This window comes from Sinocyclocheilus grahami, unplaced genomic scaffold (genome assembly GCF_001515645.1).
Source record: "Sinocyclocheilus grahami isolate Dianchi unplaced genomic scaffold, SAMN03320097.WGS_v1.1 scaffold164.1, whole genome shotgun sequence".
NCBI lineage: Eukaryota > Metazoa > Chordata > Actinopteri > Cypriniformes > Cyprinidae > Sinocyclocheilus > Sinocyclocheilus grahami.
In genome coordinates this window covers 811,509-838,834 of record NW_015505343.1, presented here as the reverse complement: position 1 = coordinate 838,834, position 27,326 = coordinate 811,509, and the positions used below count along the sequence as shown (strand labels likewise).

Here is a 27,326-nt window from a genome sequence, read left to right as displayed (position 1 = left end):
ACACTGTTAGGCTCCAAAAATAAATAATTAACAATAATAATTATGTTCCTAAATTATTTTAAATAAAATAATGAAAGCAATAATACCCACAGATTGCAAAATGCTTCAAAATGTTGGTGGTGCAGGATAACATATGCTACAGTAATATTTCCCATATAGTGCTTCCTATAGTTCCTTGGCTTTATAATGACTTCAGGAGATGCTTAGTGAGGGTTTTTTTTAAATGTCAGTCCTAGTAAATTGCATTGACCTTTGCAGTAAATGCCCTACTAACAGTGGCATTTTCTTTGTACAAGAGAATCTCTGTAATTTGAGGAACATCCCACAAAAAACAGCTGCAGTGCATTTTTCTTGCCATTTTCCCAGGCAGTGCTTATAGAGCGAACACTAATTTATCAGCAGCCCCACCGGAGAAGACTGATACAAGCTGCATTCACTATCTGCTCCAGAGTTTTCCCCTTTGCATCCCATTATTCTGTCAAGGCCTAATGTTGCTAATAACAGGGCTGTTGACTGATCAGTTGTCCACGTTGAATTACCAGATTTTAAGATGAATGCTTTTTCTTTTTTCATTCTTCAAGAGTTCTTTTTTTTATGGTTTAATCCAAACAAGTAGCTCATATCACAGCAGGGCATATCCACCTTCTCCCAGCACTGTTTTATAGTGAAAATGTCATTTGCACTGTGGACTATGTGCATGGTTGTTGGCGTGAGCTTGTATTTTTTTGTTAACCCTCAATATACTTCTATCTAACTATCTAACTTTGTTTGGCTGTAATAGACATAATTCAGTCTTTAGAATTCACGGAAGACGTGAGTTGCAAAGAATGTCAGCATTTCTCAATTAAATTTGTCAGGTTTAAACATTTGCCAAAACGAACAGTTAAAAGAATTTATGAACATCATAAAACCTAAGAATTAACAACTTGGGAGTAGTCTGTAGATACAATTACAGGTTAGCTGTTAAAGGGCTCTAATTGGTTGATTTTGTCTTGCAGAGGCTTGCAGATCATTCCAGGTTTATGGCACTATGATATTTTTGCCAAAGCTTTATATTTGATACTCGGAGATCATTTTGCTAATTTGAAAATACTTGAATTACAAGTCCTTAATTAAGTGGAAGGCTTCCACATTTTAGTGTCCAATGACTGCACTCATACAAGTTTAAAGCAATAGTTCATCCAAAAATAAACATTTCTTCAGATTTGGAGAAATGTAACATTGCATCAGTGTCTCAGCAATGGATGCTCTGCAGTGAATGGGTGCCGTCAGAATGAGAGTCCAAACAGCTGATAAAAACATCACAATAATCCACACCACTCCAGTCCATCAACTGCTGGCTTGTGAGGCAAAAAGATGCATGTTTGTAATAAATCCATAATTTGCCACAATAACTTGAATTGTTTCTTGCCTAAATATGGGTCCGTAAGCATTATCCATAATAATGCTTCCTCCAGTGAAAAAGTCCATCTCCTGTTGTCATTTCACATCAAAATCCAGCCACAGATTTGTTTAGAGCTGTTTTGGGTTGTTTTGGCTTCTAAGCGGTGCTTGATTTGTGAGAAAAAATTTTTATTTTTATACTGCTTTTCACAATACATATTTCTGAGTAGCTTTAATTGGCTTATGATTTGCAACTTGGTCATTGAATTTAATTCAGTGTTTATTAGCAGTTAAAATGTTTAAACAAATAAGAAAACAAAATGATTTAGCAAACATTATGTACTGACATGTTTCAAAGTCGCACCTGGTTTAGTGGGAATTCCATTTGTGTTGCGTCACTGTTTCAGGATGCAGTAACACAATCTCTGCAATTATTCAAACTTTTGACCCTTTTAGTCCTGAATGCAGTACAGTAACAGCTCAGCACATCGTGGCCCCCCCCTGAGGCCTGCGCTGCCTTTTTGCACAATACCCCAGTACTGGATATTTCAGCTCAGAGATGCTTGTCTACAAAGCAGCTAATTCCTTCCAGACCTCCATGACTGAAATGATCCCAATATCTGCTTTTCATAAATGAAAGGATATCTGCACTCCATTGTAATTCAGGGAGTACTGTCACTCTTAACATGAAATATACGTGGCTTTGCGTTGCCTTTGACCTCTGCATCTGGGGTTTGATGACATGTAATGACTCTCGGTAGACCATAAACCAAGAAAATATGGGAACAATTTCACAGCATGAGACGCTATTCAGATGGCTTAGATTTGTCATGATGAATCTGTGGATAAATGCTAGGATATCAGATCTATAATTTTATCAGAAAGGAAGTTCAAAGCATGTTGTGTTGCAGGAAATTTAATTTTTTTTGAAAGCTACATTTTTTTCATTTGACATTTTAAGAGGAGCCCCAAATAAGCTAGACAGAACAAACAAAATATACTGCAAGTATTAAACCCTAAAAAAGAGACGACTGTTCTGCACGGCAAATATATTTTAAGACTGACAGTAATTATTTTGAAATGCAGTTGTGAATTTGTTATCGAAGCTCGACAGTGCTTTAATGAGGGCGAATTTACAAATGCGACTTTGGGAGAGTTTTAAAGAATAGTTCACTCAAAAACAAAAACTTGCTGAGCATTTACTCACCCTGGTCATGCAAGATGTAGTTGAGTTTGTTTCTTTATCAGCCACAAGTAATCCACACAACTGCTGTCCATCAATTAACATCTTGTGAAGTGAAAAGCTGCATGTTTTTAAAGAAACAAATCCATTCTGGCTAGAATACTGTTTTAGCTTGTAAACGGTGCTTGATTTGTGCATATTTTTCTTCTGATTCAGACAAGACAGTGATTTCACCGGAGAAAGCAATATTATGCATGGAAGTAACTGTTTTCAGGAAGTTTCATTTTTGGGTAAACTACTGCTTTAATGTGCATTCATAACTTCTGAAAACAGATGCTTCATCATAAAAAAAATCATATAATTAAAAAAATGTGAAAAATATAAAAAAGGGAATTGTAGATGATGCAAAAGTACCCAAGTTGTGACATTGGATGATGACATTTAAATAATCTTGAAAATAATAATGAATTATTTTTCTACTGTATTTTAATTTCCTGTGCTGTATTTCAGTAATATTAAGGCATTTTACTCAAAGCAACTTGTAGACAACAACCTTTAATTTGGCTTCATGTAAAATAAAGACCCAGACTCATTGGAAAATCTGCCTCTACCAACATTTTTGCAAATCTCAAAAACTTAGCTATACATACAATTATACAATTTGCTGCAGTTTTCAAAACAGAGGCACTAGAGGCAGTAAAATACCAAATACTTAAACACATTTTTTTAATTTTCTTTTGCAAATTATGATTACGGGACAAAATATACAAAAATATGTCATATTTATATATTTTGTATAAAAAAATATTTTATTTTATAAAATATATTATTATTATTATTTGACTTACATACATGACATGTTGTACACTGTAAAAAAAATGCTGTCGTTTTTACAAAATAATTTTGGCAGCTGTGGTTGCCAGAATAATTTAGTAAAAAAAATACAGAAAAACTGTAAACACATTTACGGCCAAAAACTGTAAATTCTAACTGTAAGAAAATTTGAATGTAAACCAGTAAATTCAACAACGCACACTGCTATTCAAATCTGTTTTGTACTTTTAACATACTGACAACCACCATAATAATGCAGGTGGTAAAAGAGAAAGCCACATGAAGAATCAAAGCTCATCACAAGTAGCTTCGCCACAATCAGAAGTATATACTAATATATAGAAGGTGCACAGAGTCATTCATGCAAACACTAAACACCATTATGGTAACACACATGATACTTAAATAATGCATTAAACTTTCATTAAACAACAGAAGATGTAACATAAAGCCCAAATATACATAACTAATAACAAAAACTATTTTAAAAACATGATTATTTAAACAAAATACTTTAAAATGTGGAGTGTCATGCAGGGAATTCTGGGAATATCAGTTTACATTTTTTACTGTAAATTATACATTGATTTGGTATTTATTACTTCTAAAAACTGTCAAATTAACAGCATTTTACTGTAAAATTACATGAAATGTCTGGTTAGATATTTTACAGTTTTTCCCTGTATTTAGTACGGGAACTTACTGTTAACCTATTAACAGTTTTTTTCCGTAGCGTTTTTACAAAATTTTACAGTTAAAATACACTTATTTTTTACAGTGTAGCTAATCATGAGTGTCTAACTCTGAAGTAGTGCATCTAGGGTGCACTTGATGGCAATTCCAGGAATGGAGAATGGAGTTTCCAAATGTTTTGCTTCAATTTTGAACAATTTATCAACTTTTCTATAATCTACATTATAAGAAACCTCTTTGAAGAAATATTTAGCTTGAAAGTTGCTTATGCTTTATTTTATTAACATAAATTGCAATTGATTTAATATTTATTTTGAACAATTTATCAACTTTTCTATAATCTACATTATAAGAAACCTCTTTGAAGAAATATTTTGCTTGAAAGTTGCTTATGCTTTATTTTATTAACATAAATTGCAATTGATTTAATATTGAGCTTTTTTATATGGAAGTATACAATTTAGATTTTTTAAAAGTCACAAGATATGAAGTCACAGTTATGAAAAATAAAGTAGACCAGTGAAACTATACATTTATTTACATGCTATGAATTGAAATGCAATAATTTTGTCATCCCAAAACTAAGTAGAATTCGTAATATGTTTTTACAAAATCAGAATTATTTTTTTCACTCATGTAGCTTTCTTAAAAAATGTTTTCTTTAAAGACTTTCAGTGCTCAGCTTATGATTCTGCTCTCACATGCTATTCTGCGTTTGCACTTTGGAAAACACATCAGTCACTGGACATGGTTGTAAAGTATTATATGTTGAGAAGCCTTCCAGAGCTTTGAGTAAGTCTCCAACATTTCTCAAAGCTTGAAGACAGAATTATTCAGCACAAAGCAGTTGTTAATGTGGCCAGTTGAATAATAAAACCTGCAGTTTGTTCCAGCCTTCTAAACACTGGAACGGCGGTGAAAACATTCGATAAACCATGGGCACTGTGCTTCATTATTTCACAGCTAGTGTGAAATAATGAAATCTCCAATGAAAAATGCAGGATTCATTGCCAATCCACATCAAGGTAAACAACTACATGAATCTCAACCAGATCCTCTTGATTTCTGCTCTGTTTTGGTTTAATCATTGTTTGACTACATTTGAGCACAACATTCTGCAAACAGTCGACATTGAATTGACGTCCTCATTGCCGTCAGTTAGTCATGTCTGAGCAGATCAAAACCAGACCCCGTCGTTGCCTAGGCGACGCATAATTTGATGACCGCCGTAAGCCAAGCTGGAAAACGTTTGGAGTCCAACCAAGGCAGAAGAACATAAATCAGTGGTGATCTATAGGCTCTGGCCACAGTCTCTACACCATTCAATAATGTCTCATCCAGTGTTGGACGTAATGCATTATTAAAAATAACATGTAATCAGGTTATTTTATTCAAGTAACTAATAATACAGTAACACATTACTTTCACATGTACAGTTACTTCTTCAAATAAGTAATGCCAGTCGCTTTGTTTTCTCACGTATTGACTGAAAGCTCTCCTGTCCGCATGTTGACAGAAATCATGAGTGAGTGCAGAGGTGTTGTGTGTGCTGTGTGAACATGATGCATGATGCTTTCGCACCGGAGGAACCTTTTCATGGTTCCTAGAACTGGAACTAGGAACAGTTTTAGTTCTGGGAACTCCATTTGAAGTAGTACTTCAGAGTAGGGTCTAAAACAGATCTGTAGGAACTACTGACGTAAGTGTACACTGATTGGCCAAACACGTACAAAACACCAGCTACCTGGCATTTTTAAAAAGCTATCTAAAAATATTTACTCCACGAACATGGGAAACAGCGATAACGGCATTTACCTGTTGTCTGCAGCGTTGTATTCTTTTCTCATCCTCGATAACACTGCAAGTTGTAATAGGAGAATTAGTCAGATTTTCATGCTCTTGCAATCACGTAACTTGTGCGTTTACATTACATCGCCATTATCACGAAACCCACAACACAACCAAAACAGCTCAGATTACGACATCCTCCAACGGTTGTTGATGTTTGTTAAAGCCGTGAATAAAGACGTCGCTGTCGGTGCGAATGCAACCAGGAAAACGGCCCATGGGGGAAACTGGTTCTCTAGGGACCACCCTGCTGGCTATTTCTTGAACTGAGTTCCTAGAACTACGCGATGCGAAAGCGCCTGATGTTACTGTAGTGCAGTATTGGGGAAAGTTACTTTTAAAAGTAATGCATTACAATATTGCGTTACTCCATAAAAAAGTAACTAATTATGTTACTTAGTTACTTTTTATGGAAAGTAATGCGTTACATTACTTTTGTGTTACTTTTTAAATCTGGACAGGGCTTGCTTGTTTGTTTTTAAAATCAAAAAGTTATATTTTTGGCAAATATAAAAGCCTTTTCACACCCAAAGTGAAATGAATACGCCTCGGGCTGAAGGGAAAGTACATTTACATCTGTACAGTAGAATGCAGAAGAAGACATTTCAACACACTTCAGCAAAAAAAAAAAGACAGACGAATGTTTGTCTAGAATAATATTTGCTTATCAGTACGGTTGAACTGGATCATCGAAGGTCAGAAGCAAAGACATTGGTTAATAGAATGGGATTAAATACGTAAAGAATATTTGTGTTGTTTAACATTTAATTTTTGCAGGTTTGCGTCATATTCTGAGTTGCATTATTTGTATTCATTTTGAGGAATACTGAATCTGTGTTTTTTTTTTGTGAGTGAGATTAATTAATGCATATTCATATTTATTTTAGTAACAGTAACATTTGATTTCCCTCAACATGGGGACAGGAGAGCTGTCAGTCAATAAATTGGGGAAAAAAGTAATTTACGTTACTCAGATATTCTCTTGTAAATTAAAAAGTAATGCGTTACTTTACTAGTTACTTGAAAAAAGTAATCTGATTACGTAACTCGCGTTACTTGTAATGCGTTTCCCCCACACTGCTGTATTGTCATCATGCATTTGCTCATCACACTTGCACAAAAACAGATTCAGTATTCATCAAACTAAATAAAAACTGTGAAATGCAAACTTTGAATATTACACAAACCTGCAATTATTAAATAAGTTAAATAACACTAACGTCCTTTATGTATATTATCACATTTTATTAATCATTGTCTTTGCTGCTGACCTTCGATGATCCAATCCTTCAATACAATCATACTAATAAGCAATAATGACTTTAGATTAGGGCTGTACAATTAATCGAAATTCTAATCGTGATTATGGATGCCACAATTACGTAATCGTTCAAAGCGGCTATTAATCGTTCAAAGTCCACTTATGTTATTCTGCGTTCTTAAGATGCATTTTGTTTTCTTTCTACATGTTATCTTAAGGGTTTTTCCCATTATTTTAATTTTAGTTTTAGTATAACATTATAATACATATAACTTTTTTATAATTTAAAGAAGAAACCAATCCGATGTATATTTGACATTTGAGGCTTAATACTATAGAAAAGCATGTTTATTTTCATATTTAAAAGCTTGTTTATTTTCATATAAAAATACTGCATGCAGTTGCATCAAACAATGGTATGAACATAATTTCAAACAATGGTATGAACATAATTTAATGTAAATTAAAGTGATAATCGTAATAATCGCAATTACCATTTTGAGGGAATAATCGACAACTATGATTTTTGTCATAATCGTGCAGCCCTACTTTAGAGAAACTTTTTTTTTGTTTTATTGTTGAAGACTGTTACACGCGGAGAGACAGAAAGAGAGAAGCATGACAGCTATCGACCCCAAAGTTAAAAGCATGGGTATGGATGAGGGAAGCGGCCATTAGCACCATCCTGGTCTCGTGCCGTATGGACGCGTCTCGTCTTGTGTTCCGGGCCTTCACCCTGGTTTCCCGTGTCCTCCTGAATGAGCTCCACGAGTAGATCCTGTAGCTGTTTTCTCACAGCCCACGAACGCTTGGCGTCCTCCCCGCCGTCTATCTCAGCGCACTCCTGCACGGCTCGCTGCAGCGCCACCTGCAGGGGTAGCCCCGCTTTAGCACCGAGCAGCGTGGGAGAAAACCAAGGCCTGAAGATCTTCTCACAGATCACCTGCGGAGAGACAGAAAGAGAGAAGCATGACAGCTATCGACCCCAAAGGGAAAAGCATGGGTATGGATGAGGGAAGCGGCCATTAGCGCCATCCTGGTCTCGTTTCATCATCTCCGGAGCAATCATCAGCCATATTCGCTATGTGTGCCGTTTGAAAGCAATGGTCTCTTCGACCCAAAGGCCTGAACGTTACAAAGCCCTCATTGTTCTGAATGGCAGGCCATACAATGGGAAAGTAGAGGTCACCAAGGGTTGTGTTAAGTGATCGAGAACGGAGAGATGGGCTCTGTCTCAGCCACCTGTGGCCCGGAGCTGGACTTGGTTTCATGCGACCAGCTCGTCTGTTAGCTTGCTCTCCTTAAGGGGAGTTGGCACTGACAGCAGGTGTTGACTTCGAACGAACCGCAACGAACAGATGAAAGACGTTGTGTGATTGTGGCAAAGCATCTAATGGAGAAATGAAACCTGCATATATTTGTAATGGTGACGGCATTAAAAAAAAATAGTATTTATTGTCTTCAACTTGTAGTAACTTCATCGCAAATAATATTTTTGTAACTTCGGTGACCGTTGTTGTAGAGTATGTTTGAATCTGTTTGTCTCGAAGGTGATACAGATCTGTGGTTTCTATGGAAGCTTATTTACACCACAGACAGAAACTCTTTTTTAATTTAATAATTACATGTTACTCTTATGGTCATCTGTCTCTAGTAATTTCATTGCAACTTATTTTCCTCTAACGTAGCACAGATCTGTTTTTATGGAAGCTTATTTCTGCCACAGAACCTTTTATTTTGCAGTTTTGAGTTTGTATCCCACTATTCCCTCTATTTTTTCTAAAAATCTGAATTGTGAGATATAAACTATAAACTTGCAATTTCTTCGACCCAAAGGCCTGAACGTTACAAAGCCCTCATTGTTCTGAATGGCAGGCCATACAATGGGAAAGTAGAGGTCACCAAGGGTTGTGTTAAGTGATCGAGAACGGAGAGATGGGCTCTGTCTCAGCCACCTGTGGCCCGGAGCTGGACTTGGTTTCATGCGACCAGCTCGTCTGTTAGCTTGCTCTCCTTAAGGGGAGTTGGCACTGACAGCAGGTGTTGACTACGAACGAACCGCAATGAACAGATGAAAGACGTTGTGTGATTGTGGCAAAGCATCTAATGGAGAAATGAAACCTGCATATACTTGTAATGGTGGCGGCATTAAAAAAAAATAGTATTTATTGTCTTCAACTTGTAGTAACTTCATCGCAAATAATATTTTTGTAACTTCGGTGACCGTTGTTGTAGAGTATGTTTGAATCTGTTTGTCTCGAAGGTGATACAGATCTGTGGTTTCTATGGAAGCTTATTTACACCACAGACAGAAACTCTTTTTTAATTTAATAATTACATGTTACTCTTATGGTCATCTCTAGTAATTTCATTGCAACTTATTTTCCTCTAACGTAGCACAGATCTGTTTTTATGGAAGCTTATTTCTGCCACAGAACCTTTTATTTTGCAGTTTTGAGTTTGTATCCCACTATTCCCACAATTTTTTCTAAAAATCTGAATTGTGAGATATAAACTATAAACTTGCAATTGCGAGTAAAAATATAATAATGTCATAACTGTGCGATAAAAAGTTGCAATTAATGCAGTTTAACTTCTGATGGCAATAAACTATAAGAATAGTTTTTGCTAAAATCATTGAATTTTACATGATCGGTTTCTGATCTGAGTCATTTGCATATCTGGTAATAAATCAGATATTTTGTTTTTTTTTATGACTGTTTATTTGTCGCTGAACTATCCCTTTTAACCCTCGCATGGCGGTGATAAATTTACTTTTTAATAATCCCTTTTTTTTTTTTTTGGCATTTTAACTCAGTGTGGCTTACGTGTTTTTTTATTATTATTTAATTTAAGTTTTTAAAAATTGTAACCTAAAGCTATAAAACTAAGATGAACATTCCAAGGTGGGGTGTTTCACACATACGGGTCAGTTTAGAAACATCTAATATGTGCTGTTTAAAAAAAAAAAAAAAAAGTCATAAGACGAATTTTAATTGTTGGCTTGCGGTTTGAATACAGCATTATTTATTACACAAATATCATGTGCAAAATGTAGCTTATCTCAAATGAGCTGCAGCCTGTTGCGGTTGACTGTAGCCACAACTGATGATGATCTGTTAAGTTTCTTCCTTTGTTTGGCCCTGTTAACCCCCATTGTGTTTAGGAGCAGTAATGAAAGCGCTATCTGATTCCCTTCAGCATTATCATGAACTATTAACATTCCCTGCATTTTTCTTGGCAATGTTTACCGCTGAAGAACGACTGTCTCCTCCGGCTATTTTACTGGTATTCCTTTGTGACAGTTTTCCAAAACAAAGTCGTTTTCTTTTCACTTTCAGCACCTTACATATATAATTGCTAACCACATACTCCATAGGATTATTGAATGCTGAAATATAGAAGAATTGATGCAAATTATTAAAGAATTAGAGTATACAATGGAGTCAGAATAATGAATGCCTCGCTCACCTGAAGGTTACTGTTCTTGCGCTTTGACCCACATCTGTTTTTAGTTTTGTCACACTTGGAAATGCAGTCGAAGAAGTTGCAGTCATTGTCACTGGTGCAGTTCTGCTCAAGTATGTCTCTCATTTTGGGCTCAAAAAAAGCCATATCCACATCTATAGCCACCACCTGTTCAGTGAAAAATAAAATAATAATCAGAAATGCAAAGTAAAGTATTTATATATATGTATATATATATACAGTCCAAAACCGCTTAAATATTCTAGTATTCAAAATCCAATTTAAACCTAGAAATAAAAAATATATCAAAATAAAATAAATTTAATATTCTACATTATTTCTAGGACGCTAATCAAATAAGTAATTTTTTTCTGTCATATTTACAAACCCCTTTGTATATATCAGATGTTTTTGCTTACATTGTAAAAATACTAAAACTAATAATCAAGATAAGAAAAATCTTATAACTGACATTATGCAATCATTTGCTTAGAGAAAAAGCAAAATAGACAATATTTTAATAGTTGTCTCAGACTATTAGACATAAATAAGACTGTATTAATTAAAAACAGATATTTAGAGATAACACATTCATTTCAGATGGATAGATCGACTGAATAAATGGCACAGGATTTACTCATTCAGAAAATTTTACAAATAAACAGCAAGTAGTACTGAATTAAACATGAAATTTTGATGTAGTATTTTCTTGTAAAACATTCTAGAAGCTAATTTTTGTTTTACTTTCAACTTTGAAAATCATTTTTACAAGATAGATAGATAGATAGATAGATAGATAGATAGATAGATAGATAGATAGATAGATAGATAGATAGATAGATAGATAGATAGATAGATAGATAGATAGATAGTCGAATACTGTATACAGTACATAACTTCTGCGGGCAGCTCTTAGACTAATACGATATGGTAAGAATTGACAAAGCTGTTTTTTTGTTGCCGCATGCTTAACTTTTTGTTTTTGAATAAACTTGTGAATTAAATTAACATATCCTCCTACATAAACAAGACAGGACAGTCAGTGATATTTCTAAAGGGTTTTCACAGCCAATACAGACTCTCAGAAATCTTCCAAAGAATCTTACATATATTATTTTATGCATTTTGCATTACACAGCATTTTGTTGATCTGGCACTGATTGATGGGAGGCATAGCAACACAAGCTGCATGATGTCAGGTGTTGTTTACAGTACGCTAAAAAAACCCATGATACCCTCCGAATGAGCAGCATGTATCTCAGTCTCATCGGCTTCACTGGAACATAAATGTGACCCTGCAGCACAAAAGCAGTGTTAAGTCGCTGGGGTATATTTGTAGCAATAGCCAAAAATAGATTGTATGGGTCAAAATTAGAAATTTTTCTTTTATGCCAAAAATCATTAGGATATTAAGTAAAGATCATGTTCCATGAAGCTATTTTGTACATTTCCTACCGTAAATATATTAAAACTTAATTTTTGATTAGTAATATGCATTGCTAAGAACTTCATTTGGACAACTTTAAAGGAGGTTTTCATCAATGGACAGCTTATTTATTCAGCTTTCAGATGATGTATAAATCTCAATTTCGAAAAATTGACCCTTATGACTGGTTTTGTGCTCCAGGGTCACATATATCATGTGTAATGCCAAGCATTTGCTGTATAGATCGGCAGACTCTAAATATTCATTTTCATCTCTTTTTGAATCATGATCATGAGATCTGAAAAAACATTTTAGTTTACATTATAATTCTCTTGCTTGTAAACTGACATTGCTAAAATAGTTGGCATGTGTTTGAAGAATTAAATGTTGATATAACATGTTAGCTATGATAACCTTACTATAATAATTATAGTAATTATTAAATATTATTAACTACAATCATAATTATCTTAATAACCTGGAGTATTTGGACCATAATAAGCCTCGGGCAGCAGCTCTATAAGGAAATCTTTAGGAAATGTAATTGAGCAATCAACACATTTTTCTTGTAGTGTATTTCATAATTTTGCCAACAGTGAGACAAGCATGGTTCCTCAGGAAAACGAATTATAACAATGCTTGACTATAATAAATATTGCAGAATAATCTAATAACAAAAAACGAATTATTACAATAATACTCCAATCTAATACTGGAAAGATATACAGTATATGCTCTTCATATAAATGTTTTCATTAGATTTGGATCCTTGGGTAATTCATTTAACCACAATCACATAGTAATGAACAGTAAACCGCATGCATCAGTTCATACTTTTCTGATTAAATGAAATGATTTGGCAGATCATTTGTATGGTTGACCACTCTAATAAGAGTCTATAATAACCAGCTGGTGAAGGCGTCCAAAAACGTCTATAACTATTGTCCCAAATCATGCCTTAAAACCACAATTTAAGGCCTTAAAAACTCATAAATTGCATTGCAAAAATGGATCTTCCACAGTATTTTTGTTTTGTTTTCAAATACAAATATCTAAACATACTTAAGTCTTGTTTTCTAAAGAAAATTCATCAAAATTAAGTGAGTTTATACTTAAAACAAGAAGAAATATCTAAGTGAAAACATTTGAATTAAGTAGATATTTTGAGCCCATTGACAGGTGTTTGTTTGTAAACTTGCTTAATTTAGATCAATTTATGTAAATGTATCTCAAGTAAATGTAAAAGAATCTTTAGACATTTGCACTGGAAAACAAGACAAAAATACTGATGAAGAACAGAAGAACATCACTTTTTTCCATTCAAAAGTAATGGATATTTTTTGGAAGTCATATTTTCAGACTTTTAAATGTGCTCCCTAGACATTTACATTTAGAGAATATATTGACGTATTGTGTTTCCTTTCTTTTTATTCCTTAAAATAAAAAGTCTTATTTTTTTCACCCACAATTTAAGGCCAGAAATTCTTACATTTATAGCCATGGCATTAAATGTTGCAAAATGTTTCTCAAGTAAATATATCTTGGTTTAAGAATCTTTATACATTTTCACTGGAAAACGTCACTTTTTTTTGCAGTGTGATCAGAAAGTGCGGTAAAAGTTATTTCTATTCTAATGACTTGGAGCAGAGCTATTCAAGCCATCAATTATTTATTTATGAAACAAATTAAAAAGTAATGGAGATCTTTTGGAAGTTATATTTTTTAATGTTATGCTCCCTAGACATTTACATTTAGAGAGTATATTGACATATTGTATTCTATTTATTCTTCTATCCATTCTACCTAGTCTTTAAATTTTCTTTACTTCTTGTCTTCAATTGACCTTCATAAACCCTGCTGTTAAGCGTTAACTCACCGTCAGGTCCTTCCTGATAGCAAAGTTCTCTGGTTTGATATCACAGAGGTGTAAGCTGTGGGAAAAGTCATTCTCAAAATGCTCCACCATCTCTAGAAAGCTCAGGGCCACTCGGGGCACCATGTCTCTCGCGGTTATCGTCTTCTCCTGTCCGCTCCAGGGGCTCGGCGAGGGGCTCAGCGTCAGCTCATCCAGCGAGAATATGTGCTGGTCCCACGCGTGTCCGGCCGCCAAGTACTCCACGGCGTAAAAGTGACCACAGGAGCCCAGGATCTTGGCCACGTGGTGGGTTAAATCCTGCAGGACCCTGAGGAAGGTGTACTCCTCCTGCTGAAGGAGAGCCCAGAGCGAGGCCAACTCCGCTCGCGAGTACGTCCGCTCGTTCTCTTTCAGCTTTTGGCCCCACAAGCGGGGCAACGTCAAGTTAGTTCCCGTCTCCAAGCCCAGAGAGTTCTTGATCTCCAGCGTGGCGTAGAAGACGACATCCAGCGGCGAGAGCTCCTCCTCGCCTCCCGCTGTATCCTGATACTCCAGCAGAGCTAAAGCCTCATAGGAGGAGAAGTTCTCCAGCTTTGACTTGAGAACAACAGGCACCCCACGCCAGCTGGCGGCCATGACCTTCTTGCCATTCTCGTAATAGAGGCAGCGTTTGTATTCCACACGACCGGCCACGCAGAGGTCCTCACAGAGGTCACCGGTCAGAACTCCCTGCTGATACTCGGCACACTGAAACAGAGACACATTAGAAGTGAAATGTGCGCTGTGATTGTGGTTTGGCTTCTATCGGCAGTGATTTAGACACCATATATATATATATATATATACACTGCCGTTCAAAAGTTTGGGATCAGTAAGACTTGTAATGTTTTATAAAGAAGTCTCTTCTGCTCATCAAAGCTGCATTTATTTGATCAAAAATACAGAAAAAACTGTAATCTTGCGAAATGTTATTAGAATATAAAATAATGGTTTCTATTTTAATATCCTTTAAAATATCATTTATTTCTGTGACGCAAAGCTGAATTTCCATCAGCCATTACTCCAGTCTTCAGAGTCACATGATCCTTCAGAAATCATTCTAGAATGCTGATTTATTATTAGAATTATCAATGTTGGCAACAGTTGTGCTGCCAAATGTATATCTGTACTGTATAGCTCGCAAGTCTGACTTTGTCTCTCGTAATTATGACATTATTTCTCACAATTAGGAGTTTGCATCTCACAGTTCTGACTATATTTCTTCCAATTGTGAGTTTATATTGCAATTCTTCCATAGCTTTCAACATGGATAATAATCAGAAATGTTTCTTGAGCAGCAGATCAGCATATTATACTGATATCTGAAGATCATGTGACACTGAAGACTGGAGGAATGATACTGAAAACACAGCTTTGATCATAGCAATAAATGGCATTTTGAAATATGTATTAAACATTTTAAATTTAAATTTCACAATATTACTGTACTTACTGTAATTTTGACCAAATAACTGCTGCTTTTGTAAGCATTAAAAGATACTTCTTTCAAAAATGATTTTAAAAATCTAATCAAAGTAGACAGTAGTCAAAGTAGATTATGTACATAAGTACATGTCAGAATAAGTATGTTGATTTGTTATTTAGTAAGTTATTTGAAAAATTAAACTAGACGCTTTCTTACTTGCTTACACTGAATATGTATATATAAAAACTTTAGATTTTACCATTATGTTTATTATTTATATTCCTAGGAAGTCAAGTACCAATTTTGATAGTCTCAGTATGATGTGTGTCATGTCAAACTAATTTTCATAGCGTTCAAGCTGTTTTTAATCAAGGCACGTATCTTAATTCCATCTCATATCACACTTATTGAATATGTGCCTATGTTGAGATACGGCACTACTGCCACCTGTCAGCATATTTTACTGGCATGCATGAAATTCACATATTTAATCTTGCAAAACAGTCTAATAATCATTTTTATGCGGGGTGTTAAAACCGATCTGCTTTTGCTCTTGCATTTTTCCTCTTTGACCATCTCATGAAAAATGAGGTAATTACTGGTTGTTGCTGCAGTCCGCACATATATATGTCAGTTCAGGGGCTCCGGGGCTTCGGATGATTTGTGTTCCACAGAGATTACACCGCAAATCGTCCTCTGTCACCTTCCAAAGTAAACAGCTGTTATCCGCACTCAGTCCGGCTCATACAGTATCTGCATTGGCTTGAGCATGTTAGCGATGATCACATTATGATTATCAATCATAATGGTTTGGTGGATGATCTCCCATCCCTTGCTTGTCCCTTTACATAAAATATGTCCTCTGTGTTAAAAAGGCCTGCTAAAGCTTTTTACTGTTGTGTCATAAAACTGAACCTCACACATTTGTATGATTAAAAATGGCTAAAAATGGCAGTGATAACACTAGATTTTTATTGATTCTCTGAAGACAGTGTGAGTGACTGTCACTATGCCAACATCATGTGGATGTGCAAATTGTCTCAGGTCATAAAGTCTGTGATATTTTGGCTTGGATTTATGGCATTTTTTAATTTGTGTTTCATCGGAAATCTTAAGTTTGAACACATAGAAAAGTAATAGCGTTGTGGGATTAAAATTGGAGCAGATGGTGAAGGCATCAAAAAGTTTATAAATGCTCTTTCTTACGCAAATAACAGTGGCAATGATGCCAATACATTTTTTTTACCAATTCTACCAAAAATGCTGGAGTTTCTTGGTAATTTCAGTGAAACTGTAGCTGTGTTAAAGCAGTTGTTCATCAAAAAAGGAACATTTGCTGACAATGTACTCGCCCTCAAGTCATCCAACATGTAGATGAGTTTGTTTCTTCATCAGATTTGGAGAAATGTAGCATTGCATCACTTGCTCAGCAATGGATGCTCTGCAGTGAATGCGTGCCGTCAGATTGAGAGTCCAAACAGCTGATAAAAACATCACAATAATCCACACCACATCACTCCAGTCCATCAGTTAATGTCTTGTAAAGCCAAAAGCTGTGTGTTTATGACAAACAATTCCATCATTAAGATGTTTTTAACTTAAAACCATCACTTTTGGCTAAAATATAAGAGTCTATAATCCATAATAACGCTTCCTCCAGTGAGAAAGTACATCCCCTGTTGTCCTCTCACATCAAAATCCACCCACAGATTTATTTAGAGCTGTTTTGGCTTGTAAATGGTGCATGATCTGTGCAGATTTCTCTCCTGATTCAGACAAGTATCCACTGGAGGAAGCGTTGATAGTACAGGACTTGTATTTTTACGTGGAAGCAAATGTAGGAAGTTAAAAACGTCTTAATGATGAATATGTTTCTTACAAACAGCTTTTGGCATCATAATATAATAACTGATGGACTGGAGTGCTGTGGATTACTTGTGGATTATTGTGGTGTTTTTATCAGCTGTTTGGACTCTCATTCTGACGGCACCCATTCACTGCAGAGCATCCATTGCTGAGACACTGATGCAATGCTACATTTCTCCAAATCTCCAATGAAGAAATATTGGTAAACTATTTCTTTAAGAGTGTATTAAATTCACATCATGTGTACTTTTTAAGTAAAGTTCGCATTTTCCTGATTCTGATTGTGACCGTGCTTTGAAAGCAATTACAGACAACTAAATTACTGTACAGTTTTCTCTCCAGCATGTGAGCGTGTTTCTTCTGCACCAGTAGATACGTACAAGTAATAATAATAGCCAGCACCAGTAGTTACCTGAGTTACTCCCAGTTGGTCGCTTTACCATGACAGCAATCTTGAATAAAGCACTTGAATCTCAGAGGTCTGTTATCAGCTCGACTGAGTCTAAACATAGAAAGAGCTTCCTCCCTACAGACCCTCTCATGGGCCTCTCACGGTGTTTATGTGGGCCAAACACGCATGTTGTGCTCTGTGGTCACTCTGCGGCTTCTGCTCTTTTTTCGACACTGTAAGTGCCAGCCAAATTCCCCACATGTGTTTTAATTCTTCAGATGAGACGACAGCTCCTGTATGCATGTAAACTTTCCCACTGTGAGGCCCAAATCCAATGTATGTTTGTGTTTCCGTATAGAAAGCATTTAGAGATTTGAAAAATGAATGTGTGTAGGCAGAGAAAACAGAGACTCGGCTCGGAGAAAGTGACTCGTATGTTGTAAATCATGGCTGTGTTTGTAATCTAGTGGTTAGGATGACAGAATTTTTGGTACAAGAAAGAAGATTAAGTACTGGATTTGGCAGTTCTCAGAACTTTGGCAATGTTCTCTCAAAGTTATGAACAAATGTTTTCCAGTAACGATTAGTTAGGAATGCTAGTTTAAACTTATCTGGTCTTAAATAATGTTCTCAAAACATTAGCACGAAAATTGTATTTCTACATCACTCATAGGATGTTTTTCTTCTAAAATGGTTTAGGTGGACGCTCATCTAACGTTTTTTTTTTAATGTTACGACTTGTTCAGGGAACATTCAAAAGTAACATTCCCATAATGTTTGCAAAATTCTCAAATAGAATGTTCCTGCATTTTTGTAACAAAGAATTATGAAAAAAATTAAACATTTAGAAATAATCTTTTCATAACTTAATGGGAAAATTTGAAAAAACGTTCTTATAACATACTTTTGGTTGGTTTGGCACATCATGTCTGATGCTTTTAATCTGAATATTTTAAATGAACTATAGTAATTTATTTATTTATGTATTTGTTTATTTATTCATTTATTTATATTTGTGGTTGCATTTACTAAATACACATCACATTCTTAACATAATTATAATTTATTTATTTATTTGTCATGGAAAAATCTATAAGCATTGAATATTTTTGGCTTAATGACATACTGTATACACATTGTGGAATTTTTAGTTCCAGACTAAAATTAGGCTCTGGAAATATGCATCCTCTATCCAGTCAGGCTGTTGATAGTTAGGCTATATATTTAGCACTGTTTGCATCAAGCATCACTAATACTAGCTTATGATTTGTACAGCATTAAACCCTGGTACTAACTCATCCTGCACAGTTTGTGCTATAGACACGAGTCATTGTCGAGGAGAGAGGTTTGCTGTTACTAAGCAATTGCAACTTATTTTTTCACCTGGTGGAAAAACTGAAAACACACTTTCACACTGGAGGAGGCACCATATTGAGACATATCTAAGGAGCAGAAACCTAAAAGGCTCCTGCGAGTCGCGCCAGTAAGCAAGCGCAACTCCAGTGCTGAGTGAGGACATGAAATAAGAGGGAAACAATATTTTTTTTATGCTTCTGAGCATGTAAGGTAATGATTAAACATTAGGCTCCAGAGAATAGCAGTCTATTTTCTGTATTGCCATCTGGCCTGAGCGCTGGCCAGTCCCGGCATGCCAAGAATGTCTGCATAGGCTGCTCTGGGTCACTCCATCATTTTCACTTTACAAGAAACTCAATAAAACTGGGATACTGTGTACTCTTATATCCCAATAAACACATACAGTGGCCCCTAAAAGCTCCATTTAAAAACATTACATTTTATTATACACAAAAGATATAAATCAGCTGGCATCTGCAAACAAATGAATGCTCAAATAATGTTTCTGGGCCATTTTTAATCAGTTGTTTTTTTAGTTTTTTAGTGAATGTATGAAGTCAGTGTTTTACATTATATATCCTACCATTCAAAAGTTTGGGGTCAGATATAATTTTAATATGTTTTAATACTTTTATTCGGCAAGGATGCATTACATCGATGTGACCGATTTATTTCTAACAAACGCTGCTCTTTTGAACTCATCAAAGAATCCTGAACATAATGCATCATGGTTTTTACCAAAATATGAAATGGCACAGCTGTTTTCAACATTGATAATAATCAGAAATGTTTCTTGATCAGCATATTATACTGATTTCTGAAGATCATGTGACACTGAAGACTGAAGTAATGATGCTGAAAATACAGCTGCGCATCACAGAAATAAATTACATTTTACAGTATATTCAAATAAAAACAGGTATTTTAAATTGTAATAGTATTTCACAATATTACAGTGTTTATTGTATTTCTGATCAAATAAATGCAGCCTTGGTGAGTTTATGCTTCTGAGCATGTAAGGTAATGATTAAACATTAGGCTCCAGAGAATAGCAGTCTATTTTCTGTATTGCCATCTGGCCTGAGCGCTGGCCAGTCCCGGCATGCCAAGAATGTCTGCATAGGCTGCTCTGGGTCACTCCATCATTTTCACTTTACAAGAAACTCAATAAAACTGGGATACTGTGTACTCTTATATCCCAATAAACACATACAGTGGCCCCTAAAAGCTCCATTTAAAAACATTACATTTTATTATACACAAAAGATATAAATCAGCTGGCATCTGCAAACAAATGAATGCTCAAATAATGTTTCTGGGCCATTTTTAATCAGTTGTTTTTTTAGTTTTTTAGTGAATGTATGAAGTCAGTGTTTTACATTATATATCCTACCATTCAAAAGTTTGGGGTCAGATATAATTTTAATATGTTTTAATACTTTTATTCGGCAAGGATGCATTACATCGATGTGACCGATTTATTTCTAACAAACGCTGCTCTTTTGAACTCATCAAAGAATCCTGAACATAATGCATCATGGTTTTTACCAAAATATGAAATGGCACAGCTGTTTTCAACATTGATAATAATCAGAAATGTTTCTTGATCAGCATATTATACTGATTTCTGAAGATCATGTGACACTGAAGACTGAAGTAATGATGCTGAAAATACAGCTGCGCATCACAGCAATAAATTACATTTTACAGTATATTCAAATAAAAACAGGTATTTTAAATTGTAATAGTATTTCACAATATTACAGTGTTTATTGTATTTCTGATCAAATAAATGCAGCCTTGGTGAGCAGAAGAGACTTATATGTGGCTATTTGACTATTTGGCCTCTCCAACATTATGATTTCTTATCTTGAAACTATCTAAATTACACATCCGAAGCATTAATCCTACTACCAAACAATGATCTGTGCAGGAAAGTCCATCAAGTCAGTGGGCCATGTCTGCCCACCGCATGGAAGACCATCTGCGCTTATCCTTCACATTAGAGTATAAACAAAGCATGAAACCGTATCGAGAGCCTGCAGCAGAGCACCACTAAAACAACAGTAAGGTTCGTTTCATGAACTCATGCCAGCAATTCTATTATACATAGGCCTGGTTGCACAGGTGACAGATGGTGCCGCTGATTAAAAAAGGTCTCGTGTAGTTCAAAGAGTATCTGCCCAAAGCTTCTCAGCCACATGCTGCCAGAAACTATAAACAGTTTATTGTCTGAAGGTGCACCACTCGCCGCTGTTTATTACAGTGCTGAAGCCCTTAGTAATGCTAACTGTTTGGCAGATTATCAGACTGTTTTTACAATTCATCAACTGAGAAATAGGCTTTTGTGTTTTGGAGATGAACTGTAATAAGGCATGAATGATGGGTAAGTTGCGTAATCATAACTAAAACCTCCAGGAATGGTTTTGGTCTATATTAAAGTGCTAAATTATTGAGTCACCTATCAATCGTCACACTCGTTGCAAATAAACATGACTATTTGCGTTTTATGTAAGCGTTTAAAACAAGGTGTGTGGTCATAAGAGGAAACGAGCTGACAACTTAGGGTTGGAATTGATTCTGCAGCATTTCCAAATAAACATCTAATGTGAATTATTATGAGAACCATCTCTGCGCTTTTGAACTGCGCTAATAAGATAATTCAGTGGAAAATTAGACACAGAGTACAGCATAAACAAATCAAAACTCAAAAGCTTGTATTATTCTCATTTGTAAGCCGCTCTGGATAAAAGCATCTGCTAAATTAATGAATGTAAACAACATTTTGGCACCCTACAGCTGACAGCTTTTCCCCCCTTGTAAAATAATGGACGATTGAGAATTAATGTGAGAGGACTTCCAAAAATTAAAGAAGAAAAAAATTTTTTTTATCATCTTATATTTATGAATATTATTGATTAATAAAAGTCCAAATCTACAAATACAGCAAAAAAAAAAACTTTGAAAAGTAGTACATTTCACAAATAATTAGAAAGAAATGACAAGCTTCACACTGAATTAAACATGGAAATTTAGAAAGGTAGAAAAAACGTAAAGATTATGTTCTTGTAAAAAGTACTAAGATGAAATAGAGTAGCGCCAAACATGCGTCCAGGGGAGAGAAAAAAACATAAACATGTCTTCAGGTGCGTAGATCTTGATGTATGCGGATCTTCATTTTTCATTGTTTGACTTGTAAAAATAGACCAATAAAATTTACATTTTATTGTTTTATTTACATTTTCAAAAAATTACATTCTACAGTTGTTTTACATTGTACCTTTTGACTGTGCGGATACTAAGAGGTTGGAAATGTTTTAGCAAAGAGCAGGTTCTTCAGCTATTTAAAGAAAAGAACACAAAGTGAAACAAAACAACAAAATAATTCTGTGGCATTAACTCATTGTCAGTAACTCCCTATAGAGCCTTGAACTGTGATTCCCGAGCCAAAATATTCCCGCTAAACATCCCTGAGAATTTAAAAATGACTACGACCCAACAATTACAGCAGCCAGTCTGTTATTTTCACTTCATCCTCATTGCCAAAATGACATACACCTCATAGTTACTATCTCCACCCAGTCATCATTTGCACAATATTGGCACACCGCAGCATTCCATCGGCTTGCAGCTGTTGAATTCAATATTATATTTATCTCAGCCTGCCCAAATATTAAGAATTAGATGACTTTTGTGTAATGATCTTAGATATTACAGGAGCAAAAAATTGTAATTCACTCAATTTCTCTTTCATGCCAGCTCAAATGATTGCATCAGTCAAAGTTACTTCAAAAGCATGATTTAAAATGAACTAGTCTGATACATTTATTAACTTTGATGTATAAAACTACATGTGACCCTGGAGCACAAAACCAGTCATAAGGGTCAATTTTTCAAAATTGAGATTTATACATCATCTGAATAAATAAGCGTCCCATTGATGTGTGGTTTGTTAGGATCGGACAATATTTGGCCGAGATACAACTATTTGAAAATCTGGAATCTGAGGGTGCAAAAAATTCACAATATTGAGAAAATCATCTTTAAAGTTGTCCAAATGAAGTTCTTAGTAATGCATATTACTAATCAAAAATTAAGTTTTAATATATTTACTGTAGGACATTTACTAAATATCTTCATGGAACATGATCTTTATTTAATATCCTAATGATTTTTGGCATAAAAGAAAAATCTATAATTTTGACTCGTATAATGTATTTTTGGCTATTGCTACAAATATCCCCCAGCGACTCAACACTGCTTTTGTGCTGCAGGGTCACATATATATCTGACCTATATATGTATAAATCTATATATATATATTTATACTAAACAGAAAGTTTGATGTAGGATTTACTTTGAAATGAAATTTTGTAGAAAGACTGGAATCTTTTCTTAAAGTAAAACATACTCCAGTAATCCATTTTATTTAACTTTGAAAAATTATTTTTTACAGTGTATATATGTTCTTTACTGTAAATAAATTTGACATTTTAGTGCTAATATTATTAATGATTATTATTATATATATAGTTTTTTGTCCAATTAACAGTATTTGTTCAGTATTTTAACTGCATTCTGATAATGAAATAATAAATCAATAAAATCGCTGAATCTGCTCATGCCAACACGTTTAGTTTGAGTAATGATAGTTTGCGTGCAAAAACTTTCCCATTAATTGACACCAGTAATCATCTTCCAATCCCCCGTTTAAAGGCCACCAGGATTTTGCAGTTCCCAATGTGGCGACAAACAAAATGTTCTTTCAGCGCTCACTTGACATCACATAATCCAGTGGCTCTAAAAGAGCTTTAGGTTTCCCCCGAGGAACAAAGCTTAAGCCTTTAATGGAGGCGCGTTACTGCTGGTACCCATGATTCAACGCTTGACGGAGTAATCCTACCAAATGCCTTGTGTGTCATTTGGTGGAAAATTGATCAAAATCCACTAAGGTATCGCTACAACTGCGACAGGACAGCTGATTGTATTGAATTATATTTGGAAAAGTTAGCCTATTGATCTGTTGTAAAAGTACTTAAGTATATCTGAAGTTTAAGGCAAAATACTACAGGCGAACCGGTGTTTTTTTCACGCACTGGTCAGTTTTGAGATTTATTTTGCTTCTAGTGTGAAGAATTGTCAATAGAATGCATCCAAAATACACATTCAGGTGTTTATTTGATGACATTGTATCTATTTGCATCTGAAGTTTTCAATTATAATACATATCTTTAAAGCCTTCGAAAGCTTTTGCATACGACAAACTAAACGGTTTCATTCTTATTAATATTCTGAAGGTTTTTACAAAGAATTTATATTTCATTCCCGTGTTTTTTTTTAGTACAGTTGAGATACAATCGTAGTTTGTATTAATATTTTGAATCAGCTTTTATTTTATATTTTCTGTTATATATTTTATACATTCTATTATTTTTATGTTATATTGAAGTTTTAGTTATTTTGTTGAGTGTTTGTCATCTCGAGTAGTTTTGCTTTTGTATGCATGTATATAGTTTTTATTATTTTTTTTATTTCAGTCTTAGTTTTAGTTATTTTAGTACATAAAGTTAAACTAAATAACTAATAAAAAGAATAGATTTTTTTTTCTCAGTTAATAATTATATCAAGTACTGAAAATTACTTGACAGACACCTGTAGTGTCTTCCCTTAAGTTTAGACAACATTTCACACTAAACAAATGCAAATATATATATGTCATCCTGGAGCATAAAACCAGTCATAAGGGTAAATTTTTCGAAATTGAGATTTATACGTCATCTGAAAGCTGAATAAATAAGCTTTCCATTGATGTATGATGTAAAATCGCCTTTAAAGTTGTCCAAATTAAGTTCTTAGCAATGCATATTACTAATCAAAAATTAAGTTTTGATATATTTACGGTAGTAAATTTACAAAATATCTTCATGGAACACAAATATATATATGTCATCCTGGAGCATAAAACCAGTCATAAGGGTAAATTTTTCGAAATTGAGATTTATACGTCATCTGAAAGCTGAATAAATAAGCTTTCCATTGATGTATGATGTAAAATCGCCTTTAAAGTTGTCCAAATTAAGTTCTTAGCAATGCATATTACTAATCAAAAATTAAGTTTTGATATATTTACGATAGTAAATTTACAAAATATCTTCATGGAACATGATGTTTACTTAATATCCTAATGATTTTTGGCATAAAAGAAAAATGTATAATTTTGACCCATACAATGTATTTTTGGCTATTGCTACAAATATCCCCCAGCGACTTAACACTGCTTTTGTGCTCCACGGTCACATACATTTTTTAAATTTGCTCTCTTTTCAAATTAGGCAAGCCTGACAAGTTGATATCCAGACGTTTTGGTCATATCCATAAAGTACAGACTTTTTGCTAAAATACTGATTTGAGCGATGACAAAAGTTAGCCTTACCACCCTCTGCAGGATCTCTTTGCTCTTGTCTTCAGTGCAGAAGTCAGAGAACATGTTCCTGTGCACAAACACCAGGCCGTTGAGGAAGAGCCAGGAGGCCAACCACAGCAGGACGACGAGCAGAGCGCTCCTCCGGCACACCTTCACCCCCAGACACCTGAGGGCCCCGCGCAGGGACCGCCACATCTGTCGGGACCCCCTTCGGCAGGAGCCCTCTGCTTTCCACTCAAGGATGAGGGAGTCTGTGGCATCGGTGGAGGATGTGCACCTCGCTGCTCTCGCTCGGGGTCGGCGTTTGCGGTTAACCTCCTCCTGACGTCTCCTCGGGGCGCTCCGCTGCTGCACTGCCTCCTGTTACACGGAGCAGATATCTCTCTCTCTCGGCTTCCTCTCCGCCTTCCTGCGTTTGTTTTGTGAATGAGTGAGGTGAGCGCCGGAGTGTGAAGAATGCCTCAGAGTCGAGGCCGGACTCGCTCTGCCTCATTCAGTTACTCTCACTCTAGGCTCCAATGTGTTTTCACTCTGCCTCTAGCTCTCTATTCCCTCTCTCTCTCTCTCTCTCTTTATACAACACTCCACCTTTTTTCCCTCTGCCTCCCGCCCCCTTCTTGAGTGCTTTCCTCCTTTGGGTCGCCTTCTTCTCTGTTTCTAAGGCAGCCGGGCCTTTCCTGACGGCGCACAGTTCCAGATCCGTCTCTTGTGCCAGACGCAGACCCTCGGATTACTTCACTTGAAATCTGTTTGCATTCTAAGCACTGCAAACAAAACAAGAGGCCGGCGTGTAGCACTATCACTGGTTATTTGATTAGGGACGGATTCTCCCACGGTGATAATGCCCACATATCTGATTTGCTCGAGGGCTGAGCTTGCAGTTCTGCCGGTAACGGCAGCGGTGGGAATCTCAGCGGTCGTTTTTCTCCTTCGATTGTGAGAGTCTGCAGGAGCAGCCGCAGGTGAACAGAATCCCTAATCGAGCGCCTCATAAAAGAAAGTGCTTTCTGGCCAAGAGCGAGAATCATTCATCTGTTTTATGTGTGTTTCTTTAAACCTCGACGCGTCGGAGACGAGTGTCTCGGGTTACTTTAATTGCCAATTAGATAGCCTTGTGCACTCTGTGAGCAATTCTGTCTTCAAACATATTAATGCTATCAGCAAATCACGTCCTCTTGAGATCTCCTGCGCTTTCTCATCGTCTCCATTGCTTGTTTTCACCCTGAGGGTCTTGCTTAAGGCCTCATGAGGTCATTTGGAAATGCAATAGTTAAGTTGTTAAATGACCGTTGAATGCCCATCAAGGCTGCATTTATTTCATCAGTAAAAAGAGTAATATTGTAAAGCATTATTCCAATTTAATGTAACTATTTTAAAATATTGTAATTTATTCCTCTGATGCCCTGGCGACCAAAACTACCATTTGAATGCGGCTCAACGGATCACCATTTCTCAGCCATAAAATAGACATAAGTAACAGCCCAGAACAATTTTAGCACAGTTTATGGTTTAGGTTTTTATCACAAAGGATATCTTAAACTGCTAAACATTTTTCAACCATTTCTTTAATTTGACATAGGTGTCCTCTTCCATTTTAGTATACAATAGTAGCCTATCTGTGGTGGACTATTTATGTGATTGTTAGGACTTTGTTAGGACTTAAGTATATGTTTATATGTAATATCATATTGTTGTGTTTTTAAATATAGTATTTGAAATTACATATTTTTTATTTTAAAAAGTTGCAATTTATTACATATGTGCTTGTGTGTTATAGTCGACACATCAAAATAAGTGTACTTTTTAAAATCATGACAAAATATTAGGGTATAAAACATAAAATGTACTTTAAAATGTCAAATTAAGTTTTACT

General features: G+C 35.4%; 1 protein-coding gene across 1 annotated transcript; it reads right to left on the bottom strand.

The window, feature by feature from the left end:
• Positions 1-7,842: 7,842 nt before the first annotated feature.
• Positions 7,843-26,172, bottom strand: dipk1c (divergent protein kinase domain 1C). Its single transcript, XM_016282715.1, has 4 exons — positions 25,463-26,172; positions 13,973-14,698; positions 10,674-10,838; positions 7,843-8,145 (listed from the first exon to the last, which is right to left on the bottom strand). The coding sequence occupies exons 1-4, from the start codon at positions 25,646-25,648 to the stop codon at positions 7,843-7,845; spliced, it is 1,380 nt and encodes a 459-aa protein (XP_016138201.1). The 5' UTR covers positions 25,649-26,172.
• Positions 26,173-27,326: the final 1,154 nt, after the last annotated feature.